This window comes from Malus domestica, chromosome 03, assembly GCF_042453785.1.
Source record: "Malus domestica chromosome 03, GDT2T_hap1".
Taxonomy (NCBI): Eukaryota; Viridiplantae; Streptophyta; class Magnoliopsida; order Rosales; family Rosaceae; genus Malus; species Malus domestica.
The window spans coordinates 151424-177838 of record NC_091663.1 but is presented as its reverse complement, the minus strand read 5'-3'; the positions used below and the strand labels follow the sequence as shown (position 1 = coordinate 177838).

General features: G+C 37.6%; 2 protein-coding genes, 2 long non-coding RNA genes and 2 other non-coding genes across 7 annotated transcripts; 2 read left to right on the top strand and 4 right to left on the bottom strand.

The window, feature by feature from the left end:
* Nucleotides 1–9390: 9390 nt before the first annotated feature.
* On the bottom strand, nucleotides 9391–9479 carry LOC114824265 (small nucleolar RNA SNORD24). Its single transcript, XR_003772404.1, has one exon. It is a non-coding gene; the product is annotated as a small nucleolar RNA SNORD24 (small nucleolar RNA).
* A 92-nt stretch (nucleotides 9480–9571) lies between these two features.
* Nucleotides 9572–9659, bottom strand: LOC139194873 (small nucleolar RNA R12). Its single transcript, XR_011579611.1, has one exon. It is a non-coding gene; the product is annotated as a small nucleolar RNA R12 (small nucleolar RNA).
* Nucleotides 9660–10842: 1183 nt separating this feature from the next.
* Nucleotides 10843–11886, bottom strand: LOC139194150 (uncharacterized). Its single transcript, XR_011578926.1, has 2 exons — nucleotides 11568–11886; nucleotides 10843–11459 (listed from the first exon to the last, which is right to left on the bottom strand). It is a non-coding gene; the product is annotated as an uncharacterized lncRNA (long non-coding RNA).
* A 2488-nt stretch (nucleotides 11887–14374) lies between these two features.
* On the top strand, nucleotides 14375–20479 carry LOC103414660 (glucosidase 2 subunit beta-like). 2 transcript variants are annotated; one of them, XR_011578612.1, is made up of 16 exons: nucleotides 14375–14868; nucleotides 14992–15108; nucleotides 15298–15393; nucleotides 15656–15895; nucleotides 16212–16444; nucleotides 16753–16845; nucleotides 16977–17057; nucleotides 17708–18023; nucleotides 18123–18227; nucleotides 18323–18424; nucleotides 18545–18602; nucleotides 18721–18869; nucleotides 19432–19519; nucleotides 19858–19919; nucleotides 20012–20063; nucleotides 20148–20479. XR_011578612.1 is itself a non-coding variant. In XM_008353025.4 (16 exons), the coding sequence occupies exons 1-16, from the start codon at nucleotides 14712–14714 to the stop codon at nucleotides 20208–20210; spliced, it is 1932 nt and encodes a 643-aa protein (XP_008351247.3). In that variant the 5' UTR covers nucleotides 14375–14711; the 3' UTR covers nucleotides 20211–20479. The 2 variants fall into 2 exon arrangements, 1 of the variants encoding a protein (XP_008351247.3); XM_008353025.4 differs by having other exon boundaries at nucleotides 18721–18789.
* LOC139193996 (uncharacterized) lies at nucleotides 20426–21995 on the bottom strand. Its single transcript, XR_011578613.1, has 2 exons — nucleotides 21847–21995; nucleotides 20426–20902 (listed from the first exon to the last, which is right to left on the bottom strand). It is a non-coding gene; the product is annotated as an uncharacterized lncRNA (long non-coding RNA).
* A 1031-nt stretch (nucleotides 21996–23026) lies between these two features.
* On the top strand, nucleotides 23027–26125 carry LOC103414668 (pyruvate kinase, cytosolic isozyme). Its single transcript, XM_008353033.4, has 3 exons — nucleotides 23027–23618; nucleotides 24242–24703; nucleotides 25087–26125. The coding sequence occupies exons 1-3, from the start codon at nucleotides 23406–23408 to the stop codon at nucleotides 25897–25899; spliced, it is 1488 nt and encodes a 495-aa protein (XP_008351255.3). The 5' UTR covers nucleotides 23027–23405; the 3' UTR covers nucleotides 25900–26125.
* Nucleotides 26126–26415: the final 290 nt, after the last annotated feature.

Genomic DNA, 26415 nt, shown 5'->3' with positions numbered 1-26415 from the left:
CCCCCGGTTCGAATCTGACACCCAGCGATGCTGGGTTGTTCTGGTTTTCTTCAACCCGAGCCCTATTGGGCTCCAGTTCCTCGGCCCGTGTGAAAAGAAAAAAACATTTTTTTGGCCTGCCAGCAGCAGCCCAACCCATTCCCCGTGAGCCTGCAGCTCACCCGTGACCCTGCAGCTCACCCGTGACCCCCCTTAGTTATTTCTCTCCTGCCCGTGGGCCTGCAGCCCCGCCAGAGACTAAACCTAGCCCAATTTTGGGCTTAGGTCACATGGCAAGATTTATATATAGCCACTCGAGGACTTATTTTGGGCCACAAATTTTATTTGCCTAATTATTTTAGGCCCAATGGGTTATATATTTTTTCACCCACATTTTAATTTGGCCCGAAGTCCAAATAAATTAATTCAATTATAATTATAAACCTGAAGTTATATCTTTGTATATCCTTGTTGTATATTTGCTTGCATATATATATATATATATATATATATGTGTGTTTGTCTGCAGATATTATGAACTTAAAATTCATACTTCCAAACCCCAAGTTTCGGAAAAGTGCCATATGAACCTGAAGTTTCTTAATGCGCAACACTCATGTTGAGACCCGAAGTTCTCCATGCTTAAATCCGTTTAAACCAAACCATGTCTTAGAACCTGAATGTTCTAAATTTGTTGTTTATAGAAATTTTATTTCCTAAAACACCAATCACATTCTTGTTTCCTCCATTCAGCGTATTGTCGAACCGTAACAAGTTCGATTTCACTGATTTGGAAGTTTCGAATAGTAAACTACTTTATGTGGATACAAGACGTGAATAAGCATCCGCCATGATCCTTATTCGAAGAATTATGCCTGAAGCATATCCAATGGAAGTACCTCCCTGCTGAGGACTCCATGACTCTTCAAATCCGTTATGGACTGTTTCAAATCATGCAAAGATGAATTTTTGCCTGAAGCAAAACATGATTGAAACTGTTACGTCCATGAATAGGTACAATTCTCGTAGTCCATTTGTGAGACTCATTTTGCTCCACCTAATACATTTGGAAGAGCGAAATTTGACATGGACGGCCTATTGGCCGAACCCCATTGTTTTTTTTGGTTTATTTTGTGAATAATTTATTTTGTTCTCGGATTTAAGATTAGTGTTTGGATGTCACCATTATTCTCGAATAAAAGAGTTAATTAACGAAGATTACCACATGTGACTACAATTAACTCATGCTTAGGTATGTTTTGTGGGGAAGTTAGTTGTCTGGTTCTATGCTAACTTCATACCTAATCATCCACCGACAACCTTTCAGGCTTATCCAACCTGATTGTGGGGCATGGCACTGCCCTATATTGTCCAATGGTATTAACTTTACCATAAAGGGAAGCCTTATACTCACTTCGTTCCGGAAGAACGCATTTTTGAGCTTTAAGGATATTCGAGAGTATTATTACCATATTGAAACCAATGTAGAAAAATGGAGTAAAATTCCTTGGCATATTACCATTTTGCACTTCTTACGAATATAGTTAAATGCATATTCTAGAGAAGATGGAACGCTTAACGAATGGATTACATCCATTCAAGTCCACTATGTGGCCGGCCAGAAGCCCGCGATTCCTAAGGAATTTTCGCTATGGATGTACGTTTGGGATATCTAGGATGATTCGTGATGTGCCGTTTTGGGCATCCTTTTACCAGAAGTAAAGAAATCATACCTGGACATGTATTATACCTTAGCACCCTCCATCTTTTTACAAAGGATTCAAATGGGACATTTGTGGATAGATTCAACCACCCTACGGACCATTTAAATATTCTATAGTATTGGTTGATGCTTCTACACGTTTGTCACACGTGTGGTTGTTGTCCACAAGTTGCATTCTCCACACTGGTAGCTCAGATTAACAAGCTCAGGGCTCACCACCCTGATTATCTGATCAAATTTATTTGATTGGATAAGTTGGAGAATTTACATCGACATTTACATCGAACAATTTAAATCTCGATGGATATTGCATGTCGGTTGGGTTTTTTGAAAGTTGAACATCCAGTCCCATGTTCATACCCAGAACGACCCAGCAGAAGTATTCATTAAACGCCTTCAAATGATTGCGTGGTCGACTGGTCATACGTACCACAGTTCCCGACCTCTGCTTGGGGCCATGCAATATTGCAAGCAACCATGTTGGTCTGCCTGAGGCCCGTCACGACCCAACCTTATAAAGCGCGTGTCAATTGGTTACCAGATACGAACCCGACATATCGCATATGCGCGTCTTTGGTTGTGCGGTCTATGTGCCATTTTGCGCCGCCCTTACGTACACAAAAACAAAGGGGTCCTCAGGGAAGGATGGAAATCTATGTCGGTTATGATTCTCCTTCTAATATTCGTTACTAAATAACCTTTGACAGACGATCTCTTTACCGCTCATTTTGCGGATTATCACTTTTATGAGACAGTCTTCCCGTCGTTAGGGGGAGATAAGAACGTCACCGTTCCTAAAGAACGACGCGAATTATCGTGGACGTCCCCACTATGTCTCATATAGATCCCAATCTAGATCGTCAGAGTTTAACCAGACACTTCCTCTGATCTAGTAAAAGTGACGAGATCACATATACCAGTTGCAAATGTGCCTGCAAAGATGTGTACCAAATGTACTTCGGACCTTTGTCCTGAAAGTAGGAAAGCCACAATTGTGGCCGACCCTCGTACATTGACGGCTAGCCAATCAATCTATCTTATGCCAGAAGCATGGTAGATCACTCGGTTCGAGGATTCACCTCCCCAAAAGAGGAGGAACGTGGCACGAATGAATCCGCCCCTCGATCGCTGTCTCAGACCTTTTCATCTCATGAGATTAAATCCGGATAACTCCCGAGACCTGAAGTTCTTGGTCCAGTATACTAGTTTGGATGAGATATGGAATTGGAATGAGATTATCATAAATGATGTTTCATTTATATGGTACCGACATAAATGAAAAGCGACGATAACGAACCGCGTTCCGTTGATTAATATCAACGTAGAACTGATTGGTCAACTAAAAGAATCAATCTATGACGAATGAGATGAATGAAATAGTGCAATATGACGCCTTGTGGCACAAGGTTTCTCTCATACGCCATGTGATTGATCGCAGCATTACAAACGTGGTTGTAGTATCTCTGGGATCGTGATATGAACCTACATGGAGTTTCCAAAGGACTTACATGTACTGATTCAAATAGTTCTAGACCACATGAACATCCTCTTGATTCTCAAGCGGCCTTCACTTTACGGATGCAGAACTATCCGGGCAGATGTGGTATACCCGTCTAAGTGAATATTTGATCAGTTAGGGATATATGCCCCTGCGTGTATAAAATCCGAAATTGCTAAAGTTGAGAAAATTAACTCGCATATCGGACTATAAGATGAATGATCTTGGGAGAACTTGACATTACCTCGACCTGAAGTTTCGAGCTAGTTTTGATGGTATTCTGGTTCACCACTCAAACTAGACCCAGAAGGTGTTACGTCTGAGTATATCCTGATCATCTGTATGCTAGATGCAAATGAGACCTTTACGGAGGGTATGGAGCATAAGGTTCCATATTGGAACGTGAGGCAGCCATATCTAAGTACCATTGGCGTTTGTTGTACTTAGCTCAAATGCACTAGATCAGACATCTTATGTGCTGATAATCTTTTGGCATAAAGCAGCACTGCGCCTAACACGCCACCACCAAATTTGGTGTTAAAGACGTTTTTCTGTTACTACGGATTTGGGCTTATTCCCTATGCATCTCAGAATAGACCACACCCCCTTGATCTTCGGAATGATGCCTACCTTGTGGGATTCGCTGAATCAGACCATTTGTCTGACCGCACAAGGTACGTTCCCGCATGGTTATGTCTTTACCATTAAGGAACACCGCAATATCTTGGAGGTTAATTAGATAGACCTTTTGTTGCGAAATCTTTTTGAATCGTTCCAAGACTCACTATGTCTCATCACGTGAGAGATATGGTCGAGAATTCTTGTTGAGCATATTAAAAAATCCTTGCGATTTTCATCCATCGTTGAGTCCCAACAACGATCCATGAATACAACGCTGTATGTATCGACCAGATCATGATACATCCAAAAAGTCAACACCAAGCATATTGTATCTACATCAGCATGAGCATCAGAAGATTGAAGTCAAGCAGTCCAATCCCAGACAACCTTACCGACATCTACACAAAGTCACTACCAAAGTCTACCTTCCAGAAGCTTGTCCAATGAATTGGTATGCGTAACTTTCTCATTTGCAATGCTTGTAGTTTCATTTGGAAGTTTTGTCAAACTCAGGGGGAGTATCTAGAAGTATACTCACTTGATCTTAATGTACTCTTTTTCCCTACGATTAGGAGCATTTTTCCCACTGGGTTTTTGCTACCTAACTAGGTTTTAACGAGGCACCCATCCTGGGCTGATCATACCATTGTGAGCTCTTCTACTTGCGTCCAGAAGACGTATAGTTTTGACTTAATGCAACTTCTCACTTTTCTCCTTAGCCTATGGGCTTTTCTCCCACCTTGGGTTTTGCCATAGTAAGGTTTTGTGAGTTTTACCAACTTCTCACGATTTCATCCACTACTTCTACATTTGCCTGAAGATCTGATGCGCCATCTACTTGAGTATTTGCACACTCAAGGGGGAGTGTTGTGACATATGTTCTTATCAATATGTGATTGTGTAAATCCTAAGTAGAGATAAAATAGGAATCCTTTGGGATCTAGAAGATCTTTCCTAATATACTTTGTATTACTTGGAGAGCAAGTTTCTCTCCTCCTAATTACTATAAATAAAGGCACAAGGACTGGGGAATTAACAAACAATTCCTCAAGTCTAGTCTCCAATCTCTCTTCTTCTCTTTGCTGCACATCTCTGTAAAATATAGGCCACAAAACCAATTTTCTTATTAACAAAAAAGGTTTAATCGTTCTCCTTTTCCGTTTCAAGACAAAGGGAGATCAAACAAAATTACTCACGCACAAAAAAAATATTTATAAAAAAAACAAATAAAAGAGAGGTCCTTGTGTCCTTTGAGAAAATCAGATGAGTTGTTTTTGGGATTTCGGGTATTATTCTTAATTATCTTTTATTTTATTTTTGGGCCAAAGATTCTTCTTAACTATCGTTTAGCAACATGAAAGGGGCGGATCATCTTCAAATCATTTAAGTGATGGGAAGAAGAAATCACATCAGCGAGGATGGTTTTGTTTAAAGTGTAAAGTTGGAAAAAGAAATCGGACCTTCTGGGTGCAGAGACTATCCTTTTATGCCCTCACTTACTTTTTCTATTTCCAAGACTATCCTTTATAAACCCATTAAAGTATATAAAATATTTGATTTGGGACAAGGGCATTTTAGTAATCATACATGTTTATATTTTGATTCTACTGAATTAGTAAACAGCTTTATGGAATTCTATTCCGATTCCAGAACATTTAAGTAAACAGCTTCAACAGGAATTCGATTCTGACTTCTTCTCATTCCAACTCCTCCTCAATTCAATTCATCCTCAATTTAATTCCTCATATTTTCATTACTGTTACGTAAATGCACCATAAAGGAATAGAGAAGGGGGAGAAGGAGAGTAGAGGAGAGCGTCTTGTGTTCGTGTGGATCTGGAATTCATCTTTTACCCTCATCCTTATATAGGTACTTCCCCGTAATACCCTCTACCCACCGCTTTTTTCAACCAACTATGAGGGCTGACATGTCATTTCGTCATGCCCTCGTAGAAATCTACCACGTTTCAGGACTCCTTTTCTGTTTTTGTTTCCTTTGGCTTACTGACCAGTCCGGGTCACCGACCAATCACCAATGAGTGCAAAATCACTGTCATACTACTATTCGGATTCGCATCTGGATCCATATCAAATTGTTATCTTTTGGTGCGAGACTGTTAGCTTATGTGTAAGTACTGATGGGCCGATAAATCCACTAAGAGGCAACTAAGGGATACGCAGGCCCAACCCACGGCTGCTTTAGCTCAAATAAATAGGAACATTCCCAATGCCCTTGAACCACTGGGCCCAATCTTGCAATTTGAGCTTACATCGAGTTAGGTTTACCTTTTAATCCATTGAAGTTTCTCGCTTGGTGAAAAAAAAAAAACAAGTCTCCGTTTGGCTTATGGGAAAAAAGTTAAAAGTTAAAAAAGTTGTACGTTTAACTCATAAAACTCATGAGCTGTTCGTTTTTTCTCACGTGATACAACAAATCATAAAAGTTAAAACTCAAATTTGAGGTTTGACTATTTGATTATGTGCATTAGACATGAGTTTATATTCATTGGACATGAATATTCATTGGAGATGAATAAAATTTTCCTTGTGGAGCTCCACAGTAGGCCATCTCTAATCAATCCGGTCAAATGGTCATAGTACTAAAAATAGTTCAGAATGATATGAAAACCGTATCCAACCGAGGGCTAGGCTAAAGGGCTTGTGGGCCCCACTGGGCCTAAGCCCCCAAATCAGGCCAATGGGCTGGCCATTTCCAGCCAACCCTCTAGGCTCCAGCCCAGCCCTCTAGCACTAGAATGTCAAGACTGACATTTTGCTAGCCCTCCAGCTTAGGCCATTTGAATGCCAACGGCTACCTGGCGTTAGCATGACGCCAACTAGCAACGGCTAGCTAATGTCATGATGCCGTCAGGTTACCGTTGGAATTATTATTATTATTATTATTATTATTGGACGAATTCAAAAAAAAAATTATGTTTTTTTCCTATAAATACCTACACCATTCCTACAACATTAAAAGCTAAAGATAAGATAAGAATCTTATCTAAAATTTGCACAATCAATTATATATCAATACGTGACACTCAAAATCCTATTCGAAAAATTATTAAGATTACATAAAGATTAGAAATCTTGAGAGTTACTCACTTTAGCGATATGTGTCACTCGAAATCCTATCTAAAAATTATTGAGATTACATAAAGATAAGAAATCTTGAGAGTTACTCATGTTAGCGACACATGTCACTCGAAATCCTATCTAAAAAATTATTGAGATTATTTAAACATAAGAAATCCGAAGGCTTATTCATTTTGTGAGATCCCACATCATCGGGGGAGAAGAGGTGATGTACTTTATATGTACATGCCCACCTCCATATAGTAAGACGCATTTTGGGTGGAAACCCAAGAACAAATCTGTGAGGGCATGGCCCAAAACGGACAATATTGTACTATGCAGACTCGAATGTGACATATTTGACAACAAGTGACATTCAAAATATGTCCGAAAACCTTATTTTAATATGGTAGTTTAATTTAAAAGAAAACTAATGAAAATAGTTTGAAAACTTTGAGTTTTAACGATAAGGACAAAATAAAGGGTAAAATGAATAGTGTCAAGATTGATTTTTTAGTGTAAAATATGGTTTTTCATTAAAGTTAACAGTACTAGGAGCTTTTTGTTAAAGTTCCCTTAATTTAATTAAAATAATAAATTATATTTCGCCTGTGGCCCTTTGGTCCCATTGGTTGAAGATGATTTTTTGTCAAATGGCTATGTTTGGGCAATGGCCCTTTAGCCCCCTCAATTGGAGATAATATAAAATATGGTTTTATACTGTTCATTAAAATATAATTTTTTGTAGAACTATAGGACTAAATAGAGTAATTTGACCCTCCTTCAATTGGAGATGGCCTTAGACGAAAATCTCATATTAAAAACAAATTTGAATCTCATTTTAATTAAAAAGCCAACTATAAATTTTAAACCTCCGTTGAAGATGTTCTTCGGCAACTATTCATAAATTTGGGGGTACGACTCAAAATTCAAATCATAATTTTTCTTGGTTGAACATTTTTACTTGTTAGCATAAACTACACATTTAAGTTGAATCTCATATTCAAACCCAAAGTTGTGCCTCAAGTCTAGGGTATCTTGAAAATGTTTTGCCTTCTATTTTTAGTTTTGTATTTTTATTGAAAAGTAATTTTCACACATTATTTTTAGTTATAGTGTTATTCACATATCCATTTTTTTTATCTCACACACCTTGTTAATTTTTTATCATGTGTGGATCGTAAAATAAATGCATATATGGCACTACACTTTTAGTTTCTTACACATTTATAGAGTGTTTACCAAACGGGAATGGAATGGAAAGAAATGAAATCGCATTCCTCCTAAACATTCCAGCATTGAATAACAATTAGGGAATGAAAAAGTAAGTGGGACCACTTAAAATCCGGAATCGAATTCCTTAATCTCCCGGAATTGAATCCCCTAGATGGAGGTGGTATTTGGATTCTGGGGAGAAGGCTCTTCCATGAATCCAACTTTTATACCCAAACTACCCCCACCCCTTCCCGGGTATCTTCTACCTCCCCCTTCACGATTTTGGATGATTCACATCAATTCAATCACAATGAACTGAAAGGTTACCCGAAACGACGAGAAGAAGACCTTGGGCTAGGATGACACTACCGAGCCCCAACCAAGCAAGAACAAAAGCGCTCTCATTTGTTCCCATCTCCTTGGCCTTAGCCTCATCTTCTTCAGAATAAAGCAGGGACTTTTCCACCGACGACCTCCTAATCACCACCACCTCCCTTTCTTCTTATCAGCAGCAAAACGTGGTTGTCGATAAAGAGAATCTTGTGAATGTAGGGGAGAGTTGAGGCGGTGGAGGGTGAGAGAGAAGGGAGGAGAGACGGCTGCTAAGAAAGATTGGGGAGAGGGAGAGAGAGAGGAGGAAGTAATTGTTATTAAGTTTACTTTAATTTGATATTTTTAATAAAGTTTAGGGTGAAGAGTCTTCTCTACCATGTACAAGCAAATAAAAAATATTCTTTTATATTAAATTTGTTCTAAAAGTTTTACTAAAAAAAATTTATTCTCTCTAAAAAACTATAAAAATGGAAGAGTAAAAGTTTTATTAAAAATAATTAGCATATAAAATATATTAATTAAACCGGAGTATTTTAGTGATTACATTAGATTTTATTTCAATTTATATGAATTAATAAACAGCTTATATAAATCAATGTTATTTTTACTCCGATTTCAGGCAATTTAAGCAAACAATTTCAACAAAAATCATATTAGATTCCTCCTCATTCAAATTCTTCTGCAATTCAATTCATCATCAGTTCAATTCAATTCCTTTCAATCTAATTACAGATTAGTAAACGCACCCTTAATTATTAGTCAATGTGGCCATAAGGACTGGAAGATGGCAGTACTGTTTCTCAAAATTATTCTCATCGTCTTGACGCATAATATTCACAAGTAGAAATAATCGAGAAAGGCATCAACTCCGACATATTTAGAATTGTTTGTTTCAACTGATTCAACACGAAATCGATGACAGAGAGAGAGAGAAAGAAAAGAAAGGCCTCAGAGATCTTGGTGGATAAGATTCATCAGATGGGAAGGATCACTTCCCATCAAGAGTAGCAAATATCAATCTGCATCACCGGCCTCCCCCTACGAAATTCTTCTTAATAATTCTAAATAAAATCTATAAAAAAAAAAAGAAAAAAAACGAGGAAATGGAGGGGAATGAATGAATGATGTAGTCAGAAGTAGCTGGTTTAATATCATACAAACACGAATGCATGTTATCATTGGGAATCCGTCCGATTTTTTTCATCATTCTACATCCATCAATCAAGAATCCCTCCTAATCCTATCTTATCCAGCTCCAACACACAAACAATTCATTTGCAGAAATACAAACAAACAAAAAATGATATTAAAGAAAAATAAAAGCCAGAGAGAAATAATAAATAAATAAATGTATCAACCTTGTCACCAAAATATCCTATGAAGAAAGAAGGAAAATCGGAGCTAAAGGTTGAATACACACATGAATCATGAATGTAACGGGTTCACTGTAGCCTAAGGATAGATTCCTTGATCCACTCACACTGAATCAAACAATTGCAATTTTAGGCCGAATAATTACAAAGAATACACGAAATTGGACAGACAAACAGACAGCTTCATACGAACATACATGTGGAAGATACAGACGAACGAGGAAGCAGTAGAAAGAATTGAGGAGGAGGAAGAAGACGCCTCCAGCCTCTGGTCAGGTCTGCGAATTGAGAGAGAATGAATTGTTGGGAGCTTTCGTGCTCCTTTTATAGGGTTTGTTACCGCTAAAACCCTAGACGACGCCAACACAAGAGGGGCGAGGCGGTTCTCAATTCCTTCCCACTTCAATCTACTTTCACCCGAAAGCCCAATGGACAACTCATCCCAGCCCACCCCATATTGGATTGGCCTGCGATGCTGTTGCTTGTATACTATTTATTTATTTATTTACTATTATTAAGGGAAGAATTCAAAATTATTATAATAATATAAGAGAGAAGGATATTGGACCACGTGTCAGTTGTCTGTATAGTAAGATTTCTCACGCACATCATTTTTCATGAGTGGTTTTTTATGCTTAGGACAGCAAAAGCTCTGCAGCTATATTGTCCGGGTTCATTTCAATCGGAGCTCATCTCGGCTTGTAAAACAACACAAGCCGAGCTTGAGTTTATGTTTGACTCGTAAAGCTTGAGTTTTTTAGTTTATTTTTGACTCGTAATGTTCGTTGATCGGCCCGTTTATAAGTAGTTTGCTTAGAATAGAATAAATTTTGATCCGAGTCCTCACACTATTTCATAGTCCCATGGAACTTTAATCTCAATTTGTAATACGCATTCTTAATCAATTTAGTCCAAGTTCCATACAACTTTAAACTCTCTCATCTAAACGCCACCCACACCCGAACCCAGACCCAGCATTATGCTCGTTGTAGCTCAACTCGTAAAATAAACAAATCAAGCAAATAATCGCAACTTTTTATCCTGTATTAATGTAGTTACCGAGGAGATAGAAGTCACCAATCTGCAAGATTGTAAATCCACAATACTAAGTTAAATGCGTATTTCATCATACTTGAAACCGCACAACATCAGTTCACTTCTGCAACAAAACAAAGAAGCAACGAAGAAAATAGATGACATTACTTGACGAAACATTTTAACTAGCCCACTTATGACATCATCCTAAAATAATATTACATCATTTATCATACGCATACTATTAATAACTCTTACATTTTCAGTACAGCAACTATAACACTGGTTTGCCCACCTCTCTCTATGGCCTCCATTTCTCATTCAAAAACCCCCCTTCAATGTTTTCCAACACCTACAAACTAAAGCCATTAATCCTAAACTGACACTCTTCTTCACCCTACCAACAACTGTCAAAATTTCCAATCACAATACAACAAAACGCGCAAACAAGACAAGTTCATTCATCGAGTGACCACTTTCTGTTTATACCCCAAAGCCGGAGTTAGACCACCAGCTTCTTCAATTTGTTTCACAAATGTTCTAAGACAACCATTGATAATACGGGGTGCTGATCCATCACAGAACCGTTTAGCAAGATCTACGGCCTTCACAAAATGCCATATTCAATCAAGCCAAGCCACTATGGCAATCAAACCAAGCAACTATGGCAAAACAAATATACTTACAAGTTATGAAAGTAACCAAAATCATACCTCGTTAATGACAACCGGGTGTCTTGTTTCCAGCACTGTTATTTCTGACATTGCCAAGTGGAGGATGCAAAGCTCCAATATTCTCCCTGCTGGCTCATCCTGAAGATTACGGATGAGTATGGTGTAAAATATTTGTACGTAGTGGACAAATGGGAAGTGAAGTATCAATAACACCGTAATATTATCCTTTTTCACCCAAGAAAAAAACAAAGAACTGGATTTGATACCTCGTTTAAGAGATGACCAATTTATGAAACAGCAATCATTGGTGTAATGCTACCCAAGTATTAAACATGTGCCATGAAAACATACATAGACTGAATTAAGAAAAATGCCCAGAACGCCCTAAGGCATGCCTCGGTCGCCTAGGGGCTGGTTTGGTATTGCTGTGCTTTGAAAAAAAACTGCTGTGAGAATAAGCGGCTGTGAAATAAATCAGCAGAGTGTTTGGTAAACTTTATTGTAAAAGTGCTTTTGGAAAAAAAAGCAGTCTGATAGTGGGTCTTTTCATTAAATGAGCATTGTAGCTCCGTGTGCTTTGAAAAAAGCCAGTTTTCCAAAGCTGCAAATAACAACTTCAGCTTTTTCCTTTGATTTCAGCTTATTCTCACAGCAGCTTCCAAAATAAGCCTTTTTTTTTTCAGTTTACCAAACACCTAAAACCCTCACAGCTTTTTTTCATGAGTACTTTTTTTTTAAGCACCTCACTTCCAAACCACCCCTAGATGCGCCTCGACCATGTCTAGGCAAGTTTTTGCCTACTCACACTAGGCAGAGGCATTTTCACCTCTGCCTCGCCTCCAAAACCTCCTAGGCACACCTCAGGGCATGTTTTTAAAAACATTGACCTAGACTGAATTAAGAAACCCCCGATCTCCAAAAAAGCACGTGTTATATTCCCACCTTATCTGGAATTATGTATAAGTTCATTTAAACCTACGTGGAAACAAGATGCGACTCTAGATAACTAAAGTCTTTAACAGATATCTGCCTGCTATCACCCTCCATATCTTTGCCTGACGTTGGAAAGCAGAATAGACAATAAGCAAATCCGAATTAAGAAAAACAGGTTTACAAATGGATAGTAGATTTATCAGCCCATGAGCAGACAATACAATTCACGTGATTGAGCAAAATAGATTTATCAACTGCCAAACCTTCGTACAAGCACACACAAAATACGGGTTTACAAAGTGCATCAGACACCCCACAACCCAGTAGCACCATGACCATCACCCATCATGTGAAAGACAAATGGATAGTAGTACTTTAACTTGATGGACAATCATAATGCATCAATCTCCTTGTTTGTCTTCATTTCAAAGAACAGAAATCCTGCTTCATTTAAGCTGCATAAAGATATTAATTATCCTTTTCAAAGAGGGGGGAAACCAACTATTCACCAATGCCGATATTGCGTTTATGCACGCAAAGACAATACAGAATGTTTATATAGAGTAGAAGCCCGCTATGCTGGTATCACCTTTAAGTCCACAACTATTATGCTTTCTGAACACACTTTGAGCCAATGAAGAATAAGTGTACACTTTAATTATGGAAGCAACCCCATGCAAGCGGACCAAAAGAAAAAAAAAGGACACAGAAAAGTAAAAGCGTTTAAAACCTGGATAGTCAATGCACAAGCTATATATCAGTCCCTAAACCCTAAACCATACCTGATGTATTACAAGAAGCACAAACAAATACACTTCAGGATCTACAAAACTCAACAAAGATAATGTGCAAACAAACTGTATTAAGCTTATTGGTGCATCCAACCTTCCAATTGGGAGGGGCAACGTTGTCAATAACGAGCACATGACTGTCCCATTTATACGCGGAGAAGAAGAGGAGCAGCTGAGACTGAGAAGCGAGCTTCCCTCCATTGTTGGGCTTCTGGGAGATTTTAGATAACGTGACTGCCTCTCCCTGTATACCTATAGCCCTTGCCCTTTTTGGGGATTTTAGGGAGAACCATTTACCGTTTGTTTTTTATATTTCAAAATTTTCATACTACAAAAGTTAATTTTTTTCTTTCTAAATATAGAAAGTTTAGAGTATAGAATGAGAATTTTAGAGTGTCAATAAAAATTTCCAAAAATAAGAGAGAACTTTATTGTATTTACCAACAAACCAAATAAAATTGAGTTAGGTAGACTAAATTTATAGATAAAATTTGTAAATTGTGCCATATACAAGAGTAATCATGTTTATCAATATTTAAATAATAATGCAATCATTAACTTTATATCATTTAAGGGGGTGTAGTCAAACTTGAATTTGAGAGGATTTTAAAAGACTTTAAAATCCTAATGTAGTCAATTAAAAGATTTTAAAGGATTTTAGAATCCATGTAAATCTAGGTGTAGTCAATTAAAAGATTTTAGAATCCATATCAAATCTAGATGTAGTCAATTAAAAGATTTTAAATGATTTTAGAATCCATCTAAATCTAAGTGTATTAAAAAAATTAAGATTTTGGAGGATTTCAATAAGTTGTGGGATTTAAGAGCAAAAGGAATATATAACCAAAACTAAAAAGAATTCAACCTTACCCCCTAAGGATTTCAAATCCTTCCACCACAATCCATTCAAATTATTTAAAATCTATATGAATTTTGTGGGAGTCTTTAATCCTCTTAAATCCTATCAAATCTATCACTTTTAAAATCATTTAAATTTTTTTAAAATCTTATTTTGACTATATCCCCGTTAGTTTACACAATTTTTTTTACAAATTTTATCTAATTATTGTAAAAAACACTTAACTATTTTTCCATAATTCACTTACATTTACACCAAAAATTAATTTCAAAAGTATTTTTGCCAAAAAGTCCTTCGGGTCATTAAACAATTTCGTATTGGTAATCGGTAAAAGTCGCACAACAATTTCGTATTGGTAAAAGTCGCACAAGTTACAGTTGATGGTAAACTCCCGTTAGCTTGGTGGTGGTTTGGTTGAATCGAATCTGAGAATCGACAGTGAAAAGGCCAGTGTCTCACTCGTTCTTCTCTTTCGTGGTGTTGTCCGTGTGAGGACCGAGGAAGAAGAAAGCACCAATTCTACAGCTAATAGTCTAGACTCTGCTCCCAACTCTCTGCTAGATCAACATTCAACAACAACATACCCACATATTGAAGAAGATGAAGGTGAAGGTGAAAGTGAAGCCGAGCTTCATTGCCGCGGCGCTGTGCGTTCTGTGTGTCCTCTCCCTCTCCCTCGAATCAATATCAATATCAATTGTTGGATCAGCATCTTCTTCCCCCACGACGAATCAATTTCTCGGAATCTCCCCCCAAGGTCTTCCAACTCCTTCACAATCTCTTTCTCCGCAGACCTTTATTATTATTATTATTATTTCAGTTTTTTATACATATAAACAACAAATTCTAAAAGTCTGAGTTAGGGTATTGGAATTCCCAGATGAGAAATACTACAAATCTTCGGAGGTGATAAAGTGCAAAGATGGATCCAAGAAATTCAGCAGAGCTCAGCTCAATGACGACTTCTGCGATTGCCCTGACGGCACCGACGAGCCTGGTACTAGTCATTCCTTCCTCCTTCCCCTTCTCTTATTTTCCCTGAATAAAGAAATTGAAATGGGACTCTCTCTACTTTCTTTGAACTTGTTGCTAGAATTTGGCATTTCGATGCTGGTTGATCTTGTATTTGATTTATGTGATATGTTTTTGTTCACAAAAATGCATATGTTTGGTGGGTGGGTTGCAGGTACATCTGCATGCCCAGCTGGAAAATTTTACTGTCGGAATGTGGGACACGCTCCTCTCCTCATATTTTCGTCTAGAGTGAATGATGGAATTTGTGGTAAGTATTTGTGCCAATACAAATAGCCTCACAAGTTATATGTTATGAGCACCATCACAGACATGCTGCATTTTTGTGTTTCATTTTTTTGCAAGAAGAGTCCCCAACGGGAAAGAGAGGATTGGAAAAAAGCCTCATTATGTTGATATATTAAATCTTAAGAAAACCAGTTCTCCATTCCTTTGCATACAAATCATAAAATTGTTTTACTTGGCCGATTTATTTAATCTCTTATGCATTGCTACCTGTCTGCAATTTGCAGACTGCTGTGATGGGAGTGATGAGTATGATGGTCAAGTAAAGTGCCCAAATACATGTTGGGAGGCTGGGAAAGTGGCTAGAGATAAGCTCAAAAAGAAGATTGCTACTTACCAAGAGGGGGTTGCCATACGAAAGCAGGAAGTTGAACAAGCCAAAATAGCTATGGCCAAAGATGAGGCAGAACTATCAAAGTTGCAAAGTGAGGAGAAAGTACTGAAAAAGCTTGTTGACCAGCTGAAAGGTATACTTCTGTTATGTAATGTCTTATTCTTACAACGGTATTCTTATTTCTTCTTCTTCTAAGGCAATATATTTTCTGTTGTGGGAATTTAAGAATTTCGGCAAATTATTAAAAAGAAAAGTAGTTTCGCTTTTGAATATGGATTTAAGAATTTTATTTCCCCCTTCTCTCCCTTCTATGCATTTTCTAGGCATGTTGACTGTTGTGGTGATGCTGATGTTAATAAACGTGAATAACTTAACATCTCTCCTATTATCCGGTAATACAATGGTTAAATGTCAGAAGAGTTTTTGTTTTCTCCTCACCTGTTGTGTAGAACAAAAAGAACAAATAGAGAAGGCAGAAGAGAAGGAACGGTTACAGAAAGAAAAAGAAGAGCAGGAGAGAAAAGAAGCCGAAGACAAAGCTAACCCAGGGAAAACCAAAACTGAAGAGGAAGCTAAGCAGCACAGTAGTGAGGACGTGGAAAACTCTGATGGTGAAGACAGACGTACAGAAGGTACATATGAAGAAAAAATTGGGATTTTGGAGGGTTCTCACTCATCTCAGGTTAGGTTCATTGCTTACATGGCTGTTTTGTTCCCTTCTTATAGTGCTACTAGGAGAATTTTACAAATAAATATGTAGGCTATAGCTATCTTAAGCTAAAGCTACATATTCTTCCTTCATCCGCATTAAAAATGGATTTCTGCTGCTTGAATTCATTTAACTGAAAGCATGCATGTACATGTACAAAAATTATGACATTAGAGTATAAGTTCTGTTACTTGATTATAGTCTTTGACCATAATCACTGCTCACTGGTAGTTGAAATAGTTTATTTTCTTCTAGTTCTCACATTGACAGTGTTGTCATAGGATACAGCAGAGAACCATGATGACTTAGCTGCTAAAGATGATCATAGTGATACTCCTGAACATAAAGGATCGTTGGTTGAGAGTGTAGAACAGGTAAACCAAGACTTTGAACTAATATTCTTTGACAAAGACAAATCTATCCGGTGGAGCTTTCAATTCTTACATTACATGTTAGATTATGATATATTGTTGGGACATTAAAAATTGCTTCTGTCTCAATGTAGCATGCAGGAAAGCAGAAGGAAGAGCCTGTTGCTATATCTGAAACTGAATTTGATTCTGGAAGCAAGGTGCCTCCTGATCAGGTAATAGCTTATGCTGTCCACTCATTGATTGCCTTATTCATTGATTTGTCTGCTGAAAGGTATCCTTAACAAAATCGTTTCACCGATTAAGTTCATATAGTGTGGTTATCTGATCAATATGAAATTATGAACACCCTTTTGTCTATTAAGTTCTTTAACAAAGAAAAGGTCTATCACGGGGACATGTAGGGTAGTCCATCAAGGTTTAGATTGGTGATGGTATGGCACACATTTTGGCAGTTCCAAACTTCTAAGGTGTTAAGTGTGCTGTATCAATAGATTCAATACTAAATAATTAGAAACTTCTTTCTTGCATGTGCCACCCAATGGCCTTCTCCTTTTCTGTTAACATTTGTATGTATAAGAAAAATGAAGTCAAGCAGAAATACTTGCATGACAAGATTGAAGTTGTTGATATTCATCAAAAGAAGATAAATTTTGAAGGAACTTTGAGGATTTTATTTAATGTTTTGCTTGCTGTAGTAGTGTATTAACATGAGAAGCATGTCTGATATTGTATTTTAGGTTCTTCACTTGTAGAATTAAATCATAACTAGCCAAAAACTCCCAAGTGTTTCTGATAGTTTCCAGCTAGTACCTTTTATTAGGAGCTAAAGGGTTTTTTCTTTTGCCTGATTATGTTTCTGCAGGGCAAGGATGAATCTGAAAAGACTGAGTCATTGTCCAGGGAAGAGTTAGGCCGCCGTGTTGCTTCTCGTTGGACTGGGGAAGATACCTCAAAGGAAGGAGGGGAAGTTGATGTTGACAAAGATAATAATCACGAAGAATTTCCAAAGGACACCCATGATGAGTATGATGGCTATGCTTCAGAAACTGATGATGAGTCCCAAAGATATGATGACGAAGATGTAGAGGAGGAGGCAGATAATGTTTTTGGAGAGGAGGATCACGGAGATTCTAGTTCTTCTTACAAATACGACTCAGACACTGATTCAGACTTTTCAGGTATGCAGCTTCTCGGTGGACTTGTGTTCATCACTTTACGACCCAAGCTCTGAAATTGGATTATTATGCTCCTTATGTGTATTACATAACTTATTTCAGATGTAACAACCTCAAGTAACCCATCTTGGTTGGAGAAGATACAAAAAACTGTGCGGGACCTTTTACAGGCTGTTAATTTATTCCAAACTCCAGTGAACCAATCAGGTAGTCAGTAAAAAATTTGGATGTTATTATGTGCTTGGTTACAGAAAATAAGAATATGTGAATGTCTCATCTCTTTGTGCTTATCTGTTCTTCAGAGGCTGCTAGTATACGCAAAGAGTATGATGAATCCAGTGCCAAGTTGTCCAAGATAAGTTCAAGAATATCAAGCTTGACAAAAAAGCTAAAACATGATTTTGGTTAGTGTCTACTGAGCTGCATCTGTATGTATGCTTTTTTTTTTTTGCCTTTAAGATTTTTATGGCATAATTGGCTATCTGCTAGGCATTCATAAACTGAACTCTTATTTGATATTACAGGACCAGATAAGGAGTTCTATTCGTTCTATGATCGTTGTTTTGAAAGCAAGCAGAATAAGTTACGAACTTTGTCTTGCTTTAATAGCTTTCAATGTTTTGGTATCGTAGTTTTGATTATTGAGGAAATTTCAAGTTTGATGTATCTGACCTTTGGGAACCCAAAATTCTTTGTTCAGGTATGTTTACAAAGTATGCCCATATAAACAAGCTTCCCAGGTGGAGGGACACTCTACAACCCGTTTAGGGTAGGTGTCTGCTTTTGCTTCCCATATATGTTATACAAGAAAAAGGAGGCGTCGTTTTGGTGGACAGAAACTAAGATCAAGTTATGCATCTACCATTTTCGTATCTCTTAGAATTAGGGCTTAGAGGTTTGCTCAAGTTGTCAGGGGGTTATAGGTTCGAAATTGAAATGGTCTTGCGGTCAGGTTGTCACTAATCAAAGAATGAACCAAACATTTGGGGGTCATTTTCTTTCTGGGTGTGGAGCAGCTATTTTATTCTTCTTCCAACTAACTCCTAAGAGATCCTTGCCAGAGGTCAAGCACCACATCTTAGCTGTCCATTGTCCACTTTGTTATTAGTTTCTTGATTGTCTGCCTTGCCTTCAATTCAGAAGAAGGCTAGTCATTTTGGAAAAAGGTTAGATCATTGGATTTTGAATCCAATTAATTGAACATATCCTGCTGCGTCTGGGTATGTAGCAGCAGTTTAATGTTGATAATGGCGCATGCATTATAGATTCAGTTGTTTTCTAGCAGTCTCTTAGGAAATACTCAAGCATCTGACACTTACCTCTGTGCGAGAGAGCATTTGCATATATTTCTTTCATTTCAATTTTCTTACATACTACCTTTTTTCTCTTACATAAATCTTTGGGAAAATAGGAGCTGGGACAAATTTGAGGACTCGTACAAAATCATGGTCTTTGCAAATGGTGATAAGTGCTGGAATGGGCCTGATAGAAGTTTGAAGGTAGTTATCATCACGTTTGACGTTTCTATAGATATGGTGCTCTGATTTTGTCATTTAATGAAACACATTTCTCCTTGATTGTTGCTCTGAGTTGTTCTGTTTTTGGAATAGGTTGCATTAGCCACATTCATAATCTCAATAAAAAACTTGAAATGTGATTATAAAATGGTTAAATTCTAATTTGTAAGACAATGGTGGGTTATGGTTTTGCTAGACACCATAAACAACCAGTACTACTACCCATTAATATCTTGACTGAAGATCAGACAAACGTCACATAAGCATTGGTTTAATTTTTATTCTGACATGCAGTCTTACACGTCTTATTTTATCTTCAGGTCAGACTTAAATGTGGATTGAAAAATGAGGTTGCTGATGTTGATGAACCAAGTCGTTGCGAGTAAGAGACACACACACACACACACACACACACTCTCTCTCTCTCTCTCTCTCTCTCTCTCTCTCATCTAACTTTTGAGTTTCGTATGACAGGTATGTAGCGTTGTTATCTACACCAGCGCTTTGCTCAGAGGAAAAACTTGAGGTATTGTTCCTTTTAAGAGTTGGGAGTGATGTTTACTGTTGTTCGCTGGCATTTGAAATGTCTAATGAGATTAAAATGTGACAGGAACTGCAACACAAATTAGACGTATTGAACAAAGAAGAACCGCAAGGCCACGATGAACTTTAAATTGTCGTGACGGATTTACCATGAATGGGTGCTGATGCAACACGTGGCCTTTTACACAAAGAAGGCCTGACTCGGCAAAAAGTGATATTGAAATTACTGATCTTCTGATACATTTTTGAAATGAGCTTAGAGTAGTAGTAGTAGTAATTCCAAATATGATTATATATAAATGCAATTGTGCTGAATTTCTTTATTTTTACGAATCCCTGTGATATTTTAATTAGAGCTGAATAAATATGATAAAAAGTGGATCATAATGTTGACAATAACTTAACATGGCTATTTTTGAAGGTAAGAGCAATCGACCGTCGTTCTCTTGGTTATTAGATGACTCGAGAATTTATAGTCACTCACCCAACTTTGATTTGTATAATCATGCACTACTTGATTTCGTATTTGATGTGCCTGAGCAAGTGAAGAGATTTTTAGTGTGACTGGCACACGAGGTAGTACATCATGTGTCATTATACAAATTATGGGATATGTTTGCTAAAAAGTTAATAACTTAAAAAATAAAATTTATCACCACTCTTATTAAAGCACATGGTGTATCACTTGTGTTATCGTCACGATTAAAAATTTCTCGAGCAAGTTGTGCTTTTCCTTCCTTGCCATGTGGTATGCCGATGAGAGGACTTTGGGATAGGAGGGAAGACTGGAGAGCTGGCCCAGGCCCAGTGCAGGCAGGGCGACTGTCCAAGGTCCAAAAAAATTAGAGGTACTAAAATTATTAGGGTGGTATATTTATATATGTTTTTATAAGAGTATAAATTTATAAAATTTGGTTCAAAGACACACAAATTTAACTTGAAGTGGTGGTTAGTCATTTGAAAATAATGAGGAGGTCTTAGGTTCGAAACCATGCTTACTTACTTTCCATTTTTACAAATTTCTTTTTATAAGAGTATAAATTTCTCAAATTTGGTTAAAGGATCAAGAAGTTTAATTAGAAACAATGATTTTTGTTGTTTAAAATTAACAAGATGTCCTAAGTTCTATGTGCATGTTTATTCTTTTCAATTTTTACAAATTTTTATTTGGCTGTTAATTTATTTTTAGTTACTATCTAGTAGCTATGTGGGTTGTTATTTTTAAATATTCGTTTTAATTCAGGTTTAATCTTCAACAAAAAATAATACGTAGACCAAATTTGCAAATTATATGACGTGTCATCAAAATGTTTAATTTAGTGCCAATTCATTAATAATACATATCAATTAAAGACTCGAAAACTTCATTATTTTTTAGTCTCATATTGACAACGTTAGTAAATAAGAAAAAAAACACCTCACGATTTATTCAAAAACACATTCAAAGTTCAGATGGAAAACAAAACTCATCATCTATCTACTTGTAAGTCCGGAGGTTTTTTTTTCTCTCTCTCAAAAAAAATAAATTAGTCTTTTTGTGTTTCTAAATTATTGAGTTTGAAGTGTTTTTCTAAGTATAATTTTTTTGATGTCTTATGCGTGAAAATAAATAATTTTTTTACATGAAGTTAGGGCATTTTTTTTGACGTCGCTCCGGGCTTCAAAAATCTCTAGACCGGCCGAGAGAGAGAGAGAGAGAGAGATGTTGAGTTTTGAGAAAGGCAATTGGTATTGAAATTTGAGATACCAAGGCATACAGTACATACCTCGGCGCGCATAATCGGCTTCCCTGCCCACCGGTGCCTGCCCATAGGAAACTAGGAATTAGGATACTGATAGGACATATAGCCCATAGGAGTGACTCTTATTACCAGTTTGGTCTGCTGGTTTCCGCTTATTACTAGTTTTCTCTGCTGGTTTCAGAGACAAACCAGAAGTTGTAAAGTAGGTTAACAATTAATAGGGCTCATTTGCGACTTGTGAGTGGTGGACTGGACACAAACTGTCCAAGTGTCCACACCATGCAAAGTCAGCAGTTAGGAGTCACAACCGAATAAAACGGAGTTGTGCCTGCTGAAATACGCACCGCAAGATTGCAAGTCACGGGTCAAAGAGAGAGAGAGCCGAGAGCCGAGAGCCAGCTGGCCTACCTATACCTATAATAATCTTTACTAATTAAAAAAACACTCATTATTAATCAAAATTCTATAAAATTATCAGTTTTATTCTTTAATTAAAACAGAACATGAATAAAAAATATGAGACAAAAATGTAATTTCACACAACCAAATTTTATTTTTATTTTTTTTCAAAGTCTGATCTACATGTAATCATAATATATAAAAAAATAAATAAATAATACAAAAAAAACTTCTCACTCCCACATTTTGTATCACTCTCTTCCTCTCTCCTTCTATTTCAAAAACAAAAATAAAAAAATTGTGTGCCCATATGCTAGTATGCATGAAATGAATTGCTGCATGTTGGTTGGTTGCTTCTCTAGAAATATTTGTAGAAAAATTAGAAAGCTTAAATTCTCTCTAGTTTGTTTTTGTCATCACATACTCGTATTTGTCCTTTCATTTTATTACATCACTTTCTCCAATTTAGGCAAAATTTCCTTCCAATTAAAATGAACAAAAATAGCTACAAAAATAAATGAAGAAAAATCAACTCAGCTCACAAATTTGACTAAATTGACCTAAGATAAATATAAAATGGAATAAGATTCTCAAATCTCAAGGCCAAGCCCCCAAATAAATAACTTTATGCGTTGGCTGATACAATAAGCTAGCTCGTTGCCCAAGCAGCAACAATATTCTTATGCTTGTTTTCCCTTGTCATCATTATATAAAACGAAAAATGCAAACAAACAAATAAATAATAATAATAATAATAATAGTAATTAAAAATGAGAGAGAAGGAAGAAAAAGAAAAGACACAGAGAAAGAGGCATTGGCGAACACGCTTGTTTCTCGGTCTTCTTCTTCTTCTATTTCACCATCAAACGTATTTTGTACTATTCGCAGATCGAAAGCCCCACTTTATTTTTATGAGAAAATTTAAAATAGGTTTAATTTTATAAATTTACTTTTGAAATAAATCTAATTTTTAGTACCCTTTAACTTTTGAAATAAATTTAATTTTTAGTTAGTTTAAAACTATATAAAAGACCCCTATTTTTATTTTCGAGAGTTGTCATTCACGTTTTACAAACACAAGACAAGTACATCGCCGTTGGCATATTTTCCCACAACTCTTTCAACTCCCCCATCCAATAACAACAACAGAAAAAGCTGAAAGCCGAAAGAAATCGGAGGGAAAAATGGATCAGAGGCCCAAGACCAAGATCGTCTGCACCCTGGGACCCGCGTCGCGGTCCGTTCCCATGGTGGAGAAGCTGCTGAGGGCCGGCATGAACGTCGCCCGCTTCAACTTCTCCCATGGCTCCCACGAGTACCATCAGGAGACGCTCGACAATCTCAGGGCAGCCATGGAATCCACCGGCATCCTCTGCGCCGTCATGCTCGACACCAAGGTCCGTCCCTCCCTCTTCTCTCCTTTCCGATCCCATCTGATCCTAATCTCTCGGATTCACAATCATACAATACAACATGCATTTGCTACTGCTTATTTGCTTCTTCTCTGTGTTTGTATCTTTGCTTTGTTTGCTAGTTTTTTTGTATGTTTGCTCATTTTTCTGTTTAGGGTTCAGATTTTTTTACATATACATACACACACACACACATAAAAGCTATTAATTTGTGTATGATTTTTTTCATTTTTGGAAAATTTGCAAACACTGACACATGTATTTCATCTCTCTCTGTCTCTCTGTGTATGTTGTGTGTGTTTATGTGTGTGAAATGAATCCTTCCCTCCCTTAGGTTAGAGGTTAGGACTTAGGACGCACATTTTTGGAAACTGTACCAAGGCCACGTTTGCTACCTAGGATTGGATTGAACTGGCCACCATTTGTTCCTTCAACCTAGTTTGAATCTAGCTAGTTATCTAATCCAATACAATTCTAGACACCAAACGAGGACTAAGTCTCGAACTAGAATGATATGTTATTTTTCAAGAAGTGGATTAGATTATGGAAGCTTTGAGGAATTCCTGATTGTTTGTTTGTTTGTTTGTTTCTTAAATTCACCGCCACAGGGTCCAGAGATTCGAACTGGATTTCTCAAGGATGCGAAACCCGTCCAGCTCAAACTGGGCCAAGAGATCACCATTTCCACTGATTATGGCCTCAAGGGTGATGCAAATATGATTTGTATGAGTTACAAAAAGCTGGCTGAGGATGTCAAGCCGGGGAGCATGATTCTATGTGCTGATGGCACCATCTCGTTTATGGTTCTGTCTTGCGATAAGCTAAAGGGTTTGGTTCAATGCCGCTGTGAGAACTCTGCAGTTCTTGGTGAGAGGAAGAACGTTAATCTTCCCGGGGTCATTGTGGATCTCCCAACCTTAACAGAGAAAGACAAAGAAGATATTCTCAAGTGGGGAGTTCCAAATAAGATTGACATGATTGCCCTGTCTTTTGTTCGGAAAGGCTCTGATCTTGTGGAGGTCAGGAAGCTCCTTGGAAAGCATTCTAAGAATATCCTTCTCATGTCAAAGGTAAGGCTCACTTTTTCATGACAAGATAAACTGAGCCATCCTGGAGTATGCTTTTTTTTTTTTTACTGCTTTTGACTATAGAGAGAACCTAGTACAAGTTTATGTTGCCTAGATTAATCAGTGATTGCAAATTTGCAACTGGTACTTACTTATTGTTGCCTTTTGGTATGCAAAGTATTATGAACCGATTCATTTGAACTCAAAATCATTTCTAGCAAAAAGTTTTACTGGCATTGTGGAATTATTTAGATAGTTTTTTAGGCGTTCACTAAAACTATGCGACTGTTAGCAACGTATCTACCCTCTTATATAGATACTATTACGGTTAAATTTCACGTATTTTCTTCCTTTCTATGGTTCTTACTTGAAATTTTGATTGATAGGTTGAGAATCAGGAAGGGGTGGCAAACTTTGATGACATCCTTGCACAATCAGATGCATTCATGGTGGCACGAGGTGATCTTGGTATGGAAATTCCAATTGAAAAGATCTTCCTTGCACAGAAAGTGATGATCTACAAGTGCAACATCCAAGGAAAACCCGTGGTCACGGCAACACAGATGTTGGAGTCAATGATCAAATCTCCCCGTCCAACTAGGGCTGAAGCTACCGATGTTGCCAATGCCGTTCTAGATGGCACAGATTGTGTGATGCTAAGTGGTGAGACTGCTGCGGGAGCATACCCTGAACTTGCAGTGCGGACCATGGCAAAAATATGCGTAGAAGCAGAGAGCACCCTTCACTATGGAGATGTGTTCAAAAGGATTATGGAACACTCCCCCGTGCCCATGAGCCCACTAGAGAGTCTGGCTTCTTCTGCTGTTAAAACAGCCAACTCGTCCAAAGCAGCTCTTATATTGGTACTGACCAGAGGAGGAAGTACTGCAAAGCTGGTGGCCAAGTACAGACCTGGCATGCCTATACTGTCTGTTGTTGTCCCTGAGATTACGACCGATTCATTTGACTGGTCATGCAGTGATGAAGCTCCAGCAAGGCATAGTCTGATTTTCCGTGGGTTGGTTCCAGTTCTAAGTGCGGGATCTTCTAGGGCCTCTAATGCAGAGACAACTGAAGAAGCGCTGGACTTTGCCCTCCAACATGCCAAGACAAAGGGACTCTGCAAGAACGGAGATGCTGTTGTGGCTCTGCACCGTGATGGAACTGCATCTGTGATCAAGATCTTGACCGTGAAGTGATGATGATGGCAATGGTTTCTTATGTTGTTCTTTTTGGCATTTTCAAAATTAGCCAATGACAATGCTTATGATTTTGCCTTGCCTCGTTTAATGTGTTTTTGGATGCGAAAACATATATCTACCGCCGTCATCAGTGTTTGTGATGAGCAGGCTTGGATAGCTACATAATTTGCTGATATTGCGATGTTGGACTTAATACTTTTACGAATAGGACCATTTTGATGAATTGATGGCTTCATGAGTTTTGCATGTTATGTATGCTAAAAATTGATGTTATTTAACTGCTGATCCTCTCCTCTGTCATACTTGATGCCAGCCGACCATCCTTGTTTAGAACATGGTATCAAGTATGACAGAGGAGAGGATCAGCAGCTAATACTGTTAGTCTAATACTGGTAGGAGCTATCTTCCAAGTGTTATCTATAATCCAATGAGAACAATCAAGGGTTCTAGTGAGTCCGTGTCAGCTGGGTCCACCTCCGAATATGACATTACCAAATTCAATACCAAAAAATT